Here is a 14,641-nt window from a genome sequence, read left to right on the forward strand (position 1 = left end):
ACACGAAAAAGCTGTAGGGATGAGCATGACGTCACTATCCAGATTCCCCCCTACGCCCCCATTCCGCGTACCTAATGTGTTCCGCCTCAAACAGATTTGCTAAAAGAAAGATAAAAGCAGATAGGCACTGTGGAAAATAAAGCATAAGGCTCTTTGAACTCAGTTGGGCAGTGTTAACTCATAATTAATAAAAACTGTTTAAGGCCACCTCATATGATGCATCCTTTGCCTGTTGCATCCTAAATTAAAGTGGCTGTTGTAGTCTTTGATATCTAATTAAGCAGTTTTCATGAATAAGATTGGACTCCTCTAGGCAAATAAATGGAAAAAAAATACTTCATAGCATAATGTAATATCCCCCTAAAATAAACATTCAAATATGCATCTAGCCTGTTAAACCAAGTTATTCCTGCAGGCTTGCGGCAGAGTGGTACGAGACACCTCCATGACTATGGTAGACACGGCAAACGCTCGTATTCCTCCTCAAGGGGGCGGCAACAGCAGTACTGGATCACCTCCTTCACATAAATGTTCCAAATGTTCTGCATTTATATAGCGCTTTTCAAGTCAATGATGACCTCCCAAAGCGCTTTACAATGTGCTTCACACTTTCCCTTCTATGCATACTAACTAACTGATAGTCATGGCTACTGTTATTTTTTTTTTTACAAAATAAATCAACGTTGGTAACTATTAGGCTCAGGTGTGTCCATTATGGCAACCTTTTTTTGCGTGGCCCCTCACCATAAACTAAAATAATAGCTCCCTATAATGTCTTATATCCACTGCACAGGTTTTTTAGGATCTGAAAATTAACTATACAATTTTTGTTTCAAGAGAATTAAGCATTTCTTTAAAACTCTTAACTGTGATTTGGGTTTTTGTTGATATAAAAGAAAAGGCTTTTAGGTGTGTTTGTTGCATTACACATAACACTCGCCAGCGTATTCTTTAATTTTTAAGAATGTGATATCAGGAAAAAGGTTGGACACCTGTGGGTGAGATCAATGGGACATTGAAGTATTGAGAGAAAGAAAGTTTTGTATATAAAAAAATAAATGACTCGTAGCAGGAAAAGGACTGATATTTGGATTAATTTCAATGATATTGATAGCTCCAAAGCAGAGTGCATTGTCTATCAGTGGCAGAGCAAGCGGTATCAGTCCCTCAAAGCTGAGGCACTTTCTTTATGCCAATATTCAATTGAGACTGATCTTTTCCCTTTTGTCTTGCACATTTTAACTTCTCTCTGTTTTAACATTTTAGGGGTTCTGTGTCTAATTGGGTTAAAACTAAATTGTTAACTGTTTTGTGCGTGTTTTATAGTTTATTTATAGCACTGGAGAGTAAATATTTTAATTTATATTTGGTTGATCTGCAAGTCAGCGGACCAGCGTCTGAACCTGAAGCATGTCAACATCTGCATTGACCAGCCGGCAAAGATGAGAAGCCGAGTCGTAGCTGTCATGGACCTTATGGAGTAATTTCAACATATTATCTATTGTTTTCTTTTATCGATGTCCACTATGTTTTGTGTGCTGTTACCCAATGCTAAATCTATTGCACCCTGGTCATCCTGGAAGGGGAATTACCACTCGTGAAGCTCCTTCTCAAGGTTTTTTTTATTTTCCTCCTGCAGTGGTTTTGAGTTTTCCCTTAACCACATGTTGGTTTAAGATCAGGAGATGGTGTAATTTTAACATGTGCAGTCCTTTGAGATAAGGGCTATAGAAATAAATATAACTTGACTTGACATTTAAAAAAATATTTGGTGTAAGATTATTTTGTCTTCTGTAAGAAAAAATATAACGTTTTGTAAGGCAATGGAAACTCAGAAGTTGAGAGATATGGGACAAATACCACATCGATCAATGTCTCCAAAAACTTTTGTGGAAAAAACACGTTCCAAATGTGCTTACAGCTTATTAAACCGAATTATTTCTGCACGTGAGCGGCACCGAAGTGCGAGAAACCTCCAAGTGTATGGTAGACACGGGAAAACGCTCGCACTCCTCCCCTAGGGGGCGACAACAGCAATACTGGATCACCTCCTTCACCTCCTGCCTGAAGTTGGAGTTGAGGAATCCGTAGATGACGGGATTGATGCAGGTCGACGACATGGCCAAAAGGTGGCAGAGCGAAAAAAGCAAGTTGTGGTGGCACACGGGCAGCGCGTCCTGGTTCCAGTCGGAAACTGCGTTAAAGATGGTAAGCGGCAGCCAACACAGAGCGAAAGCCGTTATGAGGGCCACTAGCATGATGTTGATGCGGCGGCTGTGCGTCATCCGCTGGCATTCGGGCGTTTTGGCCCGGTCCAACATGTCTTTGCGCTGACGCAGACGCACGAAAACCCGTACGTAGCATAGCAGGACCAGAATGAGGGGACCGCAGTACTGGAAAAGCAGCAACCAGGTGGTATAGGTCAGTCGGTGATGCTGCGAGGGCCAGTGCTCTAAACAGGCTTCCATATGCAGGGGCGCGTGAAGGTTATGAAACTGGAGCAGATACTGAAGGTTTGACGAGTTAGCAGGCGGGTGGTGTTGTGCAGGTGGCGTTCCGTGATAAAGAACGGATGGGGGGAGGGTCACATTGGCGTAGGGCTCTTTTGTGAGTAGTTGAAATGCTAGGAATGGTGAAGAGGTGAAGCAGGCCAGAATCCAGATGACCACTACCGCTGTGTAAGCCTGCGGGATACTCGGTTTCCAGCCGGCTGGGTTAATAATGAGTTGGTGCCTCTCCAGAGCGATAAAGACAAGGGAAAGTATAGAGACGGTCACGGACATGCATTGTATGAACGGCACCAATCGACACAGCAGAGACCCGAACACCCAGTGGTCCATCAGCGTGTAAATGAGTGTGAAAGGCAAGCAGAAGACACACACCAGGATGTCAGAAAATGAAAGATTACAGATGAAAATACTGGTGACATTAGCTTTCTCCCGGCGACGGGTAATTATGGAGATCAGGCCCACGTTGCCTACCAGGCCTAGCACCATCGTGACACCGTACCAGGCCACGAGAAACGCCGTAAGGAACGGAGATGTGTGACATTGCTCGGCGTGGCCCAGGCCTGAAAGGTCCGGGAGCAGGGTCTCATTAGAGCCACCTTCGTCCCACGGCAGCTGGTGAGAAGGGGACGTGTTGTTGAGAGGAGGGGCCGAAGGTGGGGGCCGGTTCGCGCTGTTGCTGAAGGACATCTCGCCGGGACGGAAGGGTCACCAGACCCCCAGGAAGAAGACATACATCTCGGAACTTAACTGGTTATCGGCATCTGTCATGAAGAACAAACACATGGACGTTGCTAGAAGGTCAAAGATCTTTACATTAAACTTGCCTCGTTTACCAAATGTTTAGGTCCTGATCATAATGGCCTAAAATGACATCTCCCTTACTACCAACAGCATCTTGATACTGACCAGTGTTGAGACTAACATGTTAAAACGGAACACATTCCTGGAATGTAATTACTTTAAAAAATATTGTGACACGTTATTAAAAAAAACTCTGACTTCACTATTGTTGCTACATGCTGCGTTACAGCAGTAGTCCGCTACTCATCAGAAGCAGATCGTCTCATGATTACATGCGTGACACTTGAGTCTGCTCCGTTGGCGCCAAAAGCCGCGGACGCTGGTTGGCTGCTTCCTCTTTTTTAAAACCCCGCCTTTCTGTCAACATTTGTCGGATCGTCTGCGAAACTTCGCTACACGCTAGGCAAGCTTTTGTGACTCCTGACTCGATCGTGCCCTATTTTCCGTCTGATTCCCGTTGCCGACCTCTTTTCTGGACCCCGTTTATGTTTTTGCTCCTCTGTCCCGGCCATCGACCTGTTTTTTTCTCGGAAGTGCCATTTCCGCGTTCCCAGCTATCTGCTACCCGTGACCGACGATCATCGGACGGGTGCAAGTCCTTTCCTCCTTCTAAATAAAGCTGAGTAAAACGGACGCAATTGGGTCCCGTTTCCGTTCCTGCTCCGTGACAGATAATGTATCATAATGTCATTTGAGTGCTGAATGGATCTCAAATAAGACCCTCGATTCGCCAATATCATCATTTGAAGGGTGGGGGCGTTTATATTTACATACAAAGAACAACTAAATACAGAAATGGTGGCGCAGTCTCAAGCACAGAATTTCTCACCATGGAGATATTCTCCCTACTGGCATCCAAGTCGTATTTACAACTATAAATTAAAAGACTCAGTTTTTAATGCACATATTTCGATGTTTACCACGATTAGCAAAAGCTAGGCAGCCGATGGGGAAGTGTGAGTGGCTTATACAGAAACAACAACAAAAAAAACAAAATCATGGGGCAAACGTAAGCACAGAACCTACAGTCAACGAGTATGTTGGCAATACACCATGAGATAACAAAATTATGTCTTGATCAGGCCCCAGAAATGGAGAAGATCTTTGCGTGGTTTGAAGAAAAAAATGGATATGGAGTGTCTCGACTAAGTGTTCCTTTCCTCAATATTGTACACACCAAGAAATATGAAAGCTCCACTTCTTTCACAGGTTGGTGTACACGTTTTCGTTTGTTTCTTTTATTTAGTGGCTATTTTAAAGCAGGGCCCAGGTCTGCTTCTATGCAAGTACAGAATACACGGTAATTTGTAACTAGATACTTTCGGAGTAATGCTACTATTTGGAGTGAGTAATCTGGGGAGTACATGAGTTACTTTTAAAATGAAGTAACTAGTACGTCACGGATTACTATTATTCATTAACGCACCAACACTAGTAGTTACAGATATTAGCTGATATATTAGCTGTTCTTGGTTAAAATAAAACTGGAATTTGAACACATAAAAACTCTATATTGACTATCAAGGTTGCTTTGTTGAATGCATATTCTTCCATGAAAGTTATCGTAGTCTATTTAGCGGTAGACCTGGCATAAAGCAGACTCACACAAAACCTGATCTTTAAATACCAGCTACGTAACCATTTGAATTGTTCACTGGCTCATTATAACAATAAAGAGGTCTCTCTCTCTTGTCACCTTGGAGACTCAAGGTTACTTTCTATTGTGAGCTCTAAAATCAAATGGATTGGGTATAAAACCATGTGTCTACAATAATGGCACCGCTTCGGACTTTGGTTGAGTCTGAGAAAAAAACTGTGAAGAGCTAGTGAAACATTCTGGTACTGCAAAAAGGTATTAGCATTTTTGTTAATTACAAGATTATTCTCCTTTTATTCTGTCTTTATTAAAGGACACCTGCAAAGAAGATATATCCATTCATGCATTATCTGCACCGCTTATCCTCAGTAGGATCGCGGGGGTGCTGGAGCACATCCCAGCTATCTTTACTTGGGGAGGAAACCCACGTAAGCACGGGGTGAACATGCAAATTCCACAGAGAGAGAGAGAGAGAGAGAGAGAGAGACTTCTCTCTTCTCTCTACTTCTTTCTTTCTAGTTCTCTTTGGATTTCTTTCTTGTTGTATCTGTTTTGTTTATTTCGCTCTACATCTTTTCCCTTTTTCTCTTTCTCCCTTTCTCTCTTAGTCCCACCCTCTCTACTTTTCTCTCACTCTCTTTCTCTTATTTCTTCCTCTCTTTTTTTCCTTTCTCTCTAATCTACTAGTCCGGCCCCCCAGAGAATGTTTGTTCTATCGTGTGGCCCCCGAGTTAAAATGAGTTTGACAGGCCTGCTATAAAACATTTATAATCAAAGACTTGATGGCTCGGAACAAGGGTTTCACTCTCCTGCCCTGAAAACGTATTTCACACACCTATACGTACAGTACGTCACGTACACTGAGGAAAGCTGTGTCCCATTTGTAACCCTTCACTAGACTGAACACGAAAAGCGTAAAGGCACTCGTCAGACCGCCCTCAGAAACGCCGCCAGTGACTTCTGCTCTCCAAGTAGCAGAACAGAACGCTCGGCGAAACACAAAAAAAGCCTGCGATATTGTCGGGATCCTAAAAATGGAATCGTCAACGCCCTCCCCCCCCAAACCGAAACTCGGGCGCATAAATCCTGCACCGCGCGTACAATGAGCTTGTCGTTTTGTGTTAAAGGGCCACGCTAGTTGCCATCAGTCACTTCACAGTGCATCATTACTAATGCACTGTGTCAGAGTGTTGAGCAAGCTACAGGCGAGGTGGCAGAACATTGATGTGGCTACACTACCAAAAAAAAAAAAAACTGAAGAAAGAAACACACGCAGACACACACGCGGCAATTATGGAGCAGACGGAACAGATCCTCGAGAAAAAAGGGACCCCGCTGCTCTAACAATGGGACGTTCTCCAAAGCCTTGCCAATTTTGTACTGCATTTTGGGTGCAATGTGACCTGGCACCCTACAAGTGTTTTTCAACTAAAGGGAATGGCCAAATTTCATGTTGGCAAAAAGCATAGATTTGTCATGCTTGCGGATTCAGGGCACCTGTGACTGCCCAATTGCCGCAAACAGCCCTGAGCGCAGATTGGTTCAAAGACTCTTTTTAAACCCCCGACTTCCAAGAGGAAACTGTCAGACCGTTTGCGAACCTATGATCCCAGCTAGGCAAGCTCCATACCTTCCGACATTTTCCTGCCCTGTTTTCTCCTGCCTGATACCTGTTGCCGACCTGTTTCTGGACCCCTTTCTGCCCTGCTCTTCCATCCCAACCATTGACCTGTTTTGCCCTGTTTCCTGCCTGATACCTGTTGCCGACCTCTTTTCCGGACTTGATACCGCCCTTGCTCTCCCCCGTCCCGGCTATCGACCAGTATCCCTGCCACTTCCGCGTTCCTGACAGCTGCTACCCGTGTCCGTCGATCATCGGATCTTTATCAATAAAACTGAGTAAACGGACGCTACTGGGTCCTGTCTCCGTTTCTGGCTTGTGACAAGATTAGTTTACCGGGTAAATGTAACATTTATCTGTCGCAGTGGGTCAGGGGTCTGGAACCTTTGCGACCCATAGAGCCCAAATGAAATGAAATTATCTGCATTTTAAGTCAATGACTTCCCAAAGCGCTTTACAATGTGCTCCACATTTCCCAATAGCGGCCTTGCAGCCATGTAAGGCGCTAACCTGCTTATTAGGGGTATTAGGGGTTCAGTGTCTTACCCAAGGACACTTCGACATGTAACACGGACGAGCTGGGATCCCTTGATCCCAAGACGAGCGCTCTACCTTCTGCGCTACTGCCCCAAACAATATTTTTTTTTTATTTTGGAAGAGAGCCAAACCATATGAATTTAGACAAAATTCAACACAACCGCTCAACCTGCTCTTCTTACAAATTCAAATTCTTTGGTGCATTGTATTTCACCATGTAATGTTTGATGATTTGATCGAATGTATTTAATAAAGGGTTCGTACAACTTTTTCAAGGCCAAATTTATGTACCTTTAAAGCCAATTTTCCAACTTTTCAAGTACCTTGAAAGGAAGAAACCCAGCGCTGATCAAAATGAAAAAAATTGACAGTGATGACTAAAATAAAGTTGCTAGCTTGCAGCTGTTCCCATCTATGATCTATAATATTTTTTTCATGGCAAGAGGCTGCTATAAACCAGCCCACAGGCCAGATCAGGGCCGCCAAGGTTTTTAATTTGGCCCACGGGACAACACCCAGAGAAGCACATGAGAAAAATACACTGCAGTTTAAAATATGTCCTCTTGATGTTGACAAAGCCAGGCGCCACTCGTAAGGCAATTGGAGCTATATTACTTTTACTCTCTCTTTAATTTTCTCTCTTTTTTGCCCTTTTTCTCTTTCTTTTTCTTTCTATCTCTTTCTTTCTCAAGGTATTTTATTCTTCCCATGCTATTTAGCTCTCTATATCTCTTTCTTCTCTCTGTTCTTTTGTTTTCTCTCTTTTTACCTTTTCACTATCTCCCTCTCCCTTTCTTTTCTTATTCTGTCTCTTTTTCTACTTTTCTGTCTCTCATTTTCTCTTTGTTTTCTATATATTTCTCTCTTTCACTATCTCCCATCTCTCTTCCTTTTTCCATCCATCTACTTTTCTCTCTTTCTTTCTCTCCATTTCACTCTCTCTTTTCTCTCTTTTTCTAAGTATCTTTTTTTGCGTTATTTCAGAGGATTACGTCTTTCATCTCTCCTCTCTCTCTTTTGTTCTCTCTCTTTTCTCTCTTTCCCTCACTTTGTCTTTTCTCTCTTTCTCTGTAATCACTCTCTTCTGTTTTTCTGACTGTCTTTCTTTCTTTCTCTCTTTCTTATTTTCTGTGTGTCTTTGTTTAATAAATGATTGGGCCTGTAAAAAGGTTTGTTCTTTGATTACAATGTATAAATAGAATAATTAATTGTGTAATAGAAGTACACTATTTATGTATAATAATTATAAAAATTAAAGGTTTGTATGGGTTCTTTTTCGGAACGTAACCGCTGTGATAAATAAGCGTTCACGGTAAGGTTACAAAGCACGTTATTCAACGCCCCCTAGTGGTAAAAATAATACAACCTTCATTTATTTACAATATATATATATACTGTATGTTGATTTGAATAATAAGCCCAAAAAAATTATGTACCATTTTTTTTAAATACTTGTGGGTTGAGGGCAGCACGGCGGCGCAGTGGTTAGCGCATGTGCGGCACAGTTCATGTCTTGGGAACCTCCTGCGTGGGTTCAAATCCAGCTCCAGACTTCCTGTGCGGAGTTTGTATGTTCTCCCCGTGCTTGCGTGGGTTTCCTCCGGGCACTCCGGTTTCCTCCCACATTCCAAAAACATGCATTTCAGGTGAATTGGCCGGTCCAAATTGTCCCTAGGTGTGAATGAGCGAGTGAGTTGTCTGTCCCCGTGTGCCCTGCGATTGGCTGGCAACCAGTTCAGGGTGTCCCCTGCCCACTGCCCGATGATTGCTGGGATGGGCTCCAGCACCCCCGCGACCCTACTGAGGATAAGCGGTGTGGCTGATGAGATGAGATGAGATGAGACTTGTGGGTTGATATATTAGATTTTGCTCTACATAACGTGACTGTCCGCCATCTTTATATTCTGCTAAGGGTACCCCCCAAAAACCAAAAATCCTTTTGAAATGATGGGGCTACCGTAGACTGCTATATACATCAAAGATCCATTCTGGCTAGTCTGCTATAAACGTTTACATATGTCAAAAACACACAGCCACCATTGTCAATGATTCATTTCAGCTTAGCTGCAACAGACGGCTGCAAACATCAAAGATCCATTTCAACTAAGCATGCCTTTGACGGCTACTAGGGTTAAAGATCTATTTTAGCTTCGCTGCAACAGACGGCTAGTTAACTATTTACCTTTTTTGATGGTTATCGAGCAAAAAGTTGCAGTTTTTTTTAGTTAGCTACCATAGACTGCTATAGACATCAATGATCAGTTTTAGCCAAGGTGACAGCAAAGATCGATTCTGGTTAGGCTGCTATACAGGTTCACAAATATCAAAACAAGGATATCAAAGATCCATTATTGCTTGGCTGTCATTGACGGCTACAAACTTTAAAGATTCATTTTAGCTTAGCTGCAACAAGCGGCTAGCTAACCATTTACCTTTTTTGCTAGTTATTGAGGAAAATAATGCAGTTTTTTTTTGTTAGCTATCTGGCTAACTTTTTAGCTGTGTGGCTAGCTATCTTCTTACCTTTCTAGCTTTTTAGCACGCTATCTGACTAGCTTTATCACATTCTTTTGCATGCTATCTTGGTTGGTTTGTCGGATCCCATAACCACTACGGTCGTAATGTCACTATTTCCTGTGGTGCGTCTTGGGCAAATACAGCCTGGTGGCGCCCATCCCTCTCTGACATGTGTTTACACATATGTTCCCACCCGGTCTAACCACTACACTACGGAAACATCATTGACTGTTACGAAGATCCATTTAGCTAGGCTACCGTAGACTGCTATAGACATCAAAGATCCGGCTCGCGGCTGTACAGGTTTACATATGTCAAAAATAGACAGCTACTGATGTCAAAGATCCATTTTAGTTTAGGTGCCACAAGCGGCTAGCTAACCATTGACCTTTTGTTATAGTTATCGAGCAAAAAGTTTCTTTTAGTTACCTGTCTTTTTAGCTGCGTGGCTAGCTATCTTCCAACCTTTTTTTATATTTAGCACACTGTCTAACTAGCTAACTCTCTAACATTTGAACTTTTCTTTGCTAGTTATCAAGCTAAATTTTGGCCTTCTTTCAAGCTGGCTATCTATCTTTGTTTTCAGTTTCCTATCCATTGATTTAGATGGCTGTATACTGTTATAGCTAGCTAACTAGCTCCTTTATAGTTTTGTACCTGTTTACCCTAGCAGCGAGTTAGCAAGCCATCTAGCTAGGTTTCTATTCTAGACATGAATATCAAACTGGGTGTCTTTTGCGCTAATTAACAAAACGTAACTCTTGTCTTGAAAAAGATTTGAAAGCCCTGGTTTTGTGGGACATGAAGGAAGGAGAAAAGGAAAATCATCGCCTTTGTTCATAAGACTGGAATATCGCCTCCATGAATAAGAAAACCTGCGATCCTCGTGGGAATAAAGAGGTAATGGATGAATGGGAAAAGGAATAAAAATGAGCGCAGGGTAAGACAGAAGCCTAAATTAAAAATGAGACCAATAATATACCTGGACTGCTGAGTTTACATAAAAGGAATTATTAACTCAGAGAATGAGACTATAAAAAAATAATCCACCTGTCCAACCACTCATCCAGCTTCAAAGAACAAAAAGGGGGCTGATCAAGGGGTCAGCAACCAGTGGCCCTGAAGCTCTTTAGCGCTTCCAAATGGCTTTTTCGAAAATGTTTGATAATGGAAAAATATAGGGTTTCTATAGGACAAACGGGACACAAACATCTTAATGTTTTCTAACTTTTTGTTTTCCTTCCTTATAAGGTTTATATAATTTAATTTTTAGAGAGTTTTTGGGTTCATTTTAACAATGCTGATTGGATCGGTGTTCAAAACAGTGGCCAATCTTAGTGTCGGCTGACATTTAGGGGTGGTCTTACAATCAAGAACGAGAAAATAGAAATGAGTCAACTATAATATTGACTTTAGTATCCCGCGATTTCAAACATAATATGAAGTTGGGATTTATAGGTGTATCATTAATACCGTGAGTCTTTTTTCCCAGGAATTGATATTGGTATCAATCTAGAAAGAAGTTGTGCCGACAGTTAGAAATGTTTTAAGTACTTGTTGAAATTTATGGATATACCCTTAAATGCTCTTTTTTTCCTAGGAATTTTATGTGCTGTATTTGGTATCAGTATTGGTATCGATCTTGAGAGACACTAAGATGTGGCGTACGACAATTAGATTTAGATTGTAGTTTGTTTTACTTATTAGTTTATTTTTATTATGACTAGTTGGGATTTAATGGTATACCCTTGAACCCGTTCGTCTTTTTTTTCTCGAATTTGATCTGGTATTGCATTGGTACCAATTTAAAAAATAGGGGGGTGCCGTCCAACAGTTAGAGATCAAATAAAGTAGGGTTTTTTTATTACTTGTTGGGATGTACATAGAGTATTTTTCCAGGATTTCAAAGTAACTGGTATCCGTTTTGGTATCAATGTAGAAAAAAAGTACTGTCAGACAATTAGAAATGTATTGAAGTGATTTATTTTATCATTTGTTGGGATTTATAGGTGTATCTTTAAAATGATTCATCTTTTTTTTTATTCATGAATTTTATGCACCAGGTCTTGGTATTGGTATTGGTATCAGTCTAGATTGAAAACTAGTTTCCATTACTTGTTGGGATCTATAAGTATTTCTTGAAAAGTATGAGTATTTTTCCAGGAATTTAACTAGTAACTGGTATTGATATTGGTATCACTCTAGAAAAAAAAAGTTAGAAATTGATTAAAGTTAGTAATTTTTTAAAATACTTTTTGGGAGTTATAGGTATACAGTATCTTTAGACCAGGTTTTTTTTTTCAGGAATGTTATGTATCCGTTATCAGTATTGGTATCGATCTAGAAAAAAAGTGGTGGATAACAACATTTAGAAATTTGTTTTTTTTTAATTTTAATTTTATTTCCTGTTAAGATGTATACATATCGCATTAAAACCTTGAGTTTTTTTCTAGAATTTCATGTGCTTGGTATCAGTATTGGTATCGATCTAGAAAAAAAGTGGTGCCATCCAACAGTTAAAAAAATGACCAAAGCAGGGTTCTTAATGACTTGTTGGAGTTCTTAAGTATATCAATAAAACTGTTGGTCTTTTTTTTTTTTTAGGAATTTTGTGTGTCAGGTATCAGTATTGGTATCAATCCAACAAAAAAGTGGTACCACACAACGGTTAGAAATTGATTAAAGTTAGTTATTGTTTTTATTACTTTTTGGGAGTTAACAGATACTGTATCTGTAGAACAGTGTTGTTTTATTTCAGGAATTTGATGTATACGTTATCGGTATTGGTATCGATCCAGAGTAAAAAAAAGTGGTGGATTACAACATTTAGAAATTTGTTAAAGTAGTTTTTTACTTTAATTGTATTACCTGTTAAGATTTATACGTATCGCCTTAAAACCTCAAGTTTCTTCTAGAATTTCATGTGTCTGGTATCAGTATTGGTATCGATCTAGAAAAAAAGTGGTGCCATCCAACAGTTAAAAATTGACCAGAGCAGGGTTTTAATGACTTGTTGGAAATTATAAGTATATCATTAAAACTGGTTTTGTGTGTCAGGTATCAGTATTGGTATCGATCTAGACAGAAAAGTAGCACCACAAAACAGTTAGAAATTGATTGAAGTCGTTTTGTGATGACTCAAAAGGATTTAAAGGTATAGCATCCGAACCGTGAGTCGTTTTTTACAGGAGCTTTGTGAATCTGGTATCGGTATCGAACTGGAAAATAGGGGGGCCAACCGACAGTTAGAAATTAATTGAAGTATCTATTTTCTTTAACTAATTTTGCTTTCCATCCTAAATTTTTTTAATCATTGCGCTCCGAGTTGAACAAAATAGGCAGCCCCAGGGATCACCAGTGTCATGTCCTGCACGGTTGTCATGGCGCCTAGCTGGCCCCGCCCCTTGACACCGGCTGACCTGTATTTCCTGATTACTCCTATGGGTACTTAAACGCGCCTTTTGGAACTGCCCTTTACCAGGTCGTTGTTTACCCTTGTTGAAAACTTGTTGATACCTGTTTATTCTTGTTTTGCTTGTTGGACTTTGTTGCACTCCTGTGTAACATTCTGAGAGATTCCTGCAAGTTCTGTTTAATCCTGTTAAATGCCTAGTCTGTAGTGTTGCCTGCATTTGAGCCTGCTTTGTTTTGTTTTTGGTCCGTTTGTGTGTTGGACAACTTTTCTTTCTCAATTAAAGTGACAGATCGCCTACGCAAATGAGATCCAACTTCCTGCTTCCCGACCCGCTTCGTGACAACCAGTGGCTTACAAGCATGTTCTATAGTTAGGTCATTTACTGCATTTTACTTATTTATTACTATAATTGAATACATGATTATATCACGTTAATCATTTATTTTGAGTTTATATAACCAAAAAGATGAATACATGAAAAAACAAATAAATGACTAACTATTCAGCTTTGTTAAAGTTTCCTTGAACAGGCCGTAAAAAAGCCGAGATCCATTCCCATACTCTCCGGTATACGGGCGACTGTTAAATGAATCTTTCGGTTCTCTGTGTTTTTTCACGTAAAGTGAACTGTGCTCGCAATCGTCACATCACCATTGCTGCTGACTTTATCAGTGGATTCATGTGCGCGCACATGTCCAACTCTTTCCTCTAAGTGTTTTCGCATGCATGCTCAGAGCCACTGATGCTATTCCAGTACAGTCTTGTGAATCCTTCCCTCCCGCGTTGGGATAAGAGCAGTCGACAGAGTACTTGACCCGAGATAATGATCCCAGCCTCATTATTCACAGCTGGGGTTTATTGTGTTAGTGCAATTACCCCACCACGCTTTGCAATGATATCTGTCCCCGGCAGATTGTGTAACTTATTGGGCATTGACTTACATTGATCTAAGCGGAAAGTGGATGTCTGTTCTTAGAAAGCATTCATTCATACGATGCTTTGTTGATGGAAAGCATCGCTCTATGATTGCACATGCATGGAGTCATTCCTTTCGTTGATGTAACTCCTGCAAAGATGGATTTCAATCCCATAACATATCTGATTATGGATATTAAATACATATGACATATTTTATGCAAAAGAAAAACTAGAAAAACAATAACCTCTGCAAGATTTGGAGTAGAAAAACAAGCACTCACGTGTAGGATTTGATTCTCCGAGCAGAATTGAATCCAAAGATGAGAGTTGGAGACGGAGGAGAGCATCCTGAGGAGCGTAATGCCTCAGTGAGAGCCAGAGCCGAGTGGAGTTTGGCTATTATTGGGCTGAGGAGCCCTCGGGCTTCCTCTGCACGCCGAGCTCTGCTGTCACACTGTGGTGATATTATTCAATTGCATCCTGGAAATGAAACGTGCAACACGATTGGAAAGCGGTGCGTGTCACAAATAAACACCTGGCAGCATAGGGGGGAACAGGTGGGGCGGGTGTTTCAACAAGAAATCATGTTTTTCAAATATATACAGTATGTTTATTTATATAACTGTGGCAAGGGAGACTGTTGATGTTCAGATTTTATGGTTGATGGAATGGTTGACAGCTACCTCATATTTCTCAGCTGTCTAGGCTTAAAAATGACTTTTGGT

The 14,641-nt window shown here is 40.9% G+C and overlaps 1 protein-coding gene across 2 annotated transcripts; it reads right to left on the bottom strand.

Moving 5' to 3' along the window:
- Nucleotides 1–1,033: 1,033 nt before the first annotated feature.
- LOC148354193 (neuropeptide Y receptor type 4-like) lies at nt 1,034–14,329 on the bottom strand. Of its 2 annotated transcripts, none has more exons than XM_088351211.1 (2): nt 14,198–14,329; nt 1,034–3,271 (listed from the first exon to the last, which is right to left on the bottom strand). In XM_088351211.1, exon 2 carries the CDS (start codon nt 3,195–3,197, stop codon nt 1,926–1,928), a length of 1,272 nt encoding a protein of 423 aa, XP_088207337.1. In that variant the 5' UTR covers nt 3,198–3,271; nt 14,198–14,329; the 3' UTR covers nt 1,034–1,925. The 2 variants fall into 2 exon arrangements, with proteins under 2 accessions (XP_088207337.1, XP_088207338.1); XM_088351212.1 differs by lacking the exon at nt 14,198–14,329 and adding an exon at nt 13,940–14,064.
- Nucleotides 14,330–14,641: the final 312 nt, after the last annotated feature.

The sequence above is a fragment of the Urocampus carinirostris genome, chromosome 13 (genome assembly GCF_059441175.1).
Source record: "Urocampus carinirostris isolate Australia breed hairy pipefish chromosome 13, RoL_Ucar_1.0, whole genome shotgun sequence".
Lineage (NCBI taxonomy): Eukaryota > Metazoa > Chordata > Actinopteri > Syngnathiformes > Syngnathidae > Urocampus > Urocampus carinirostris.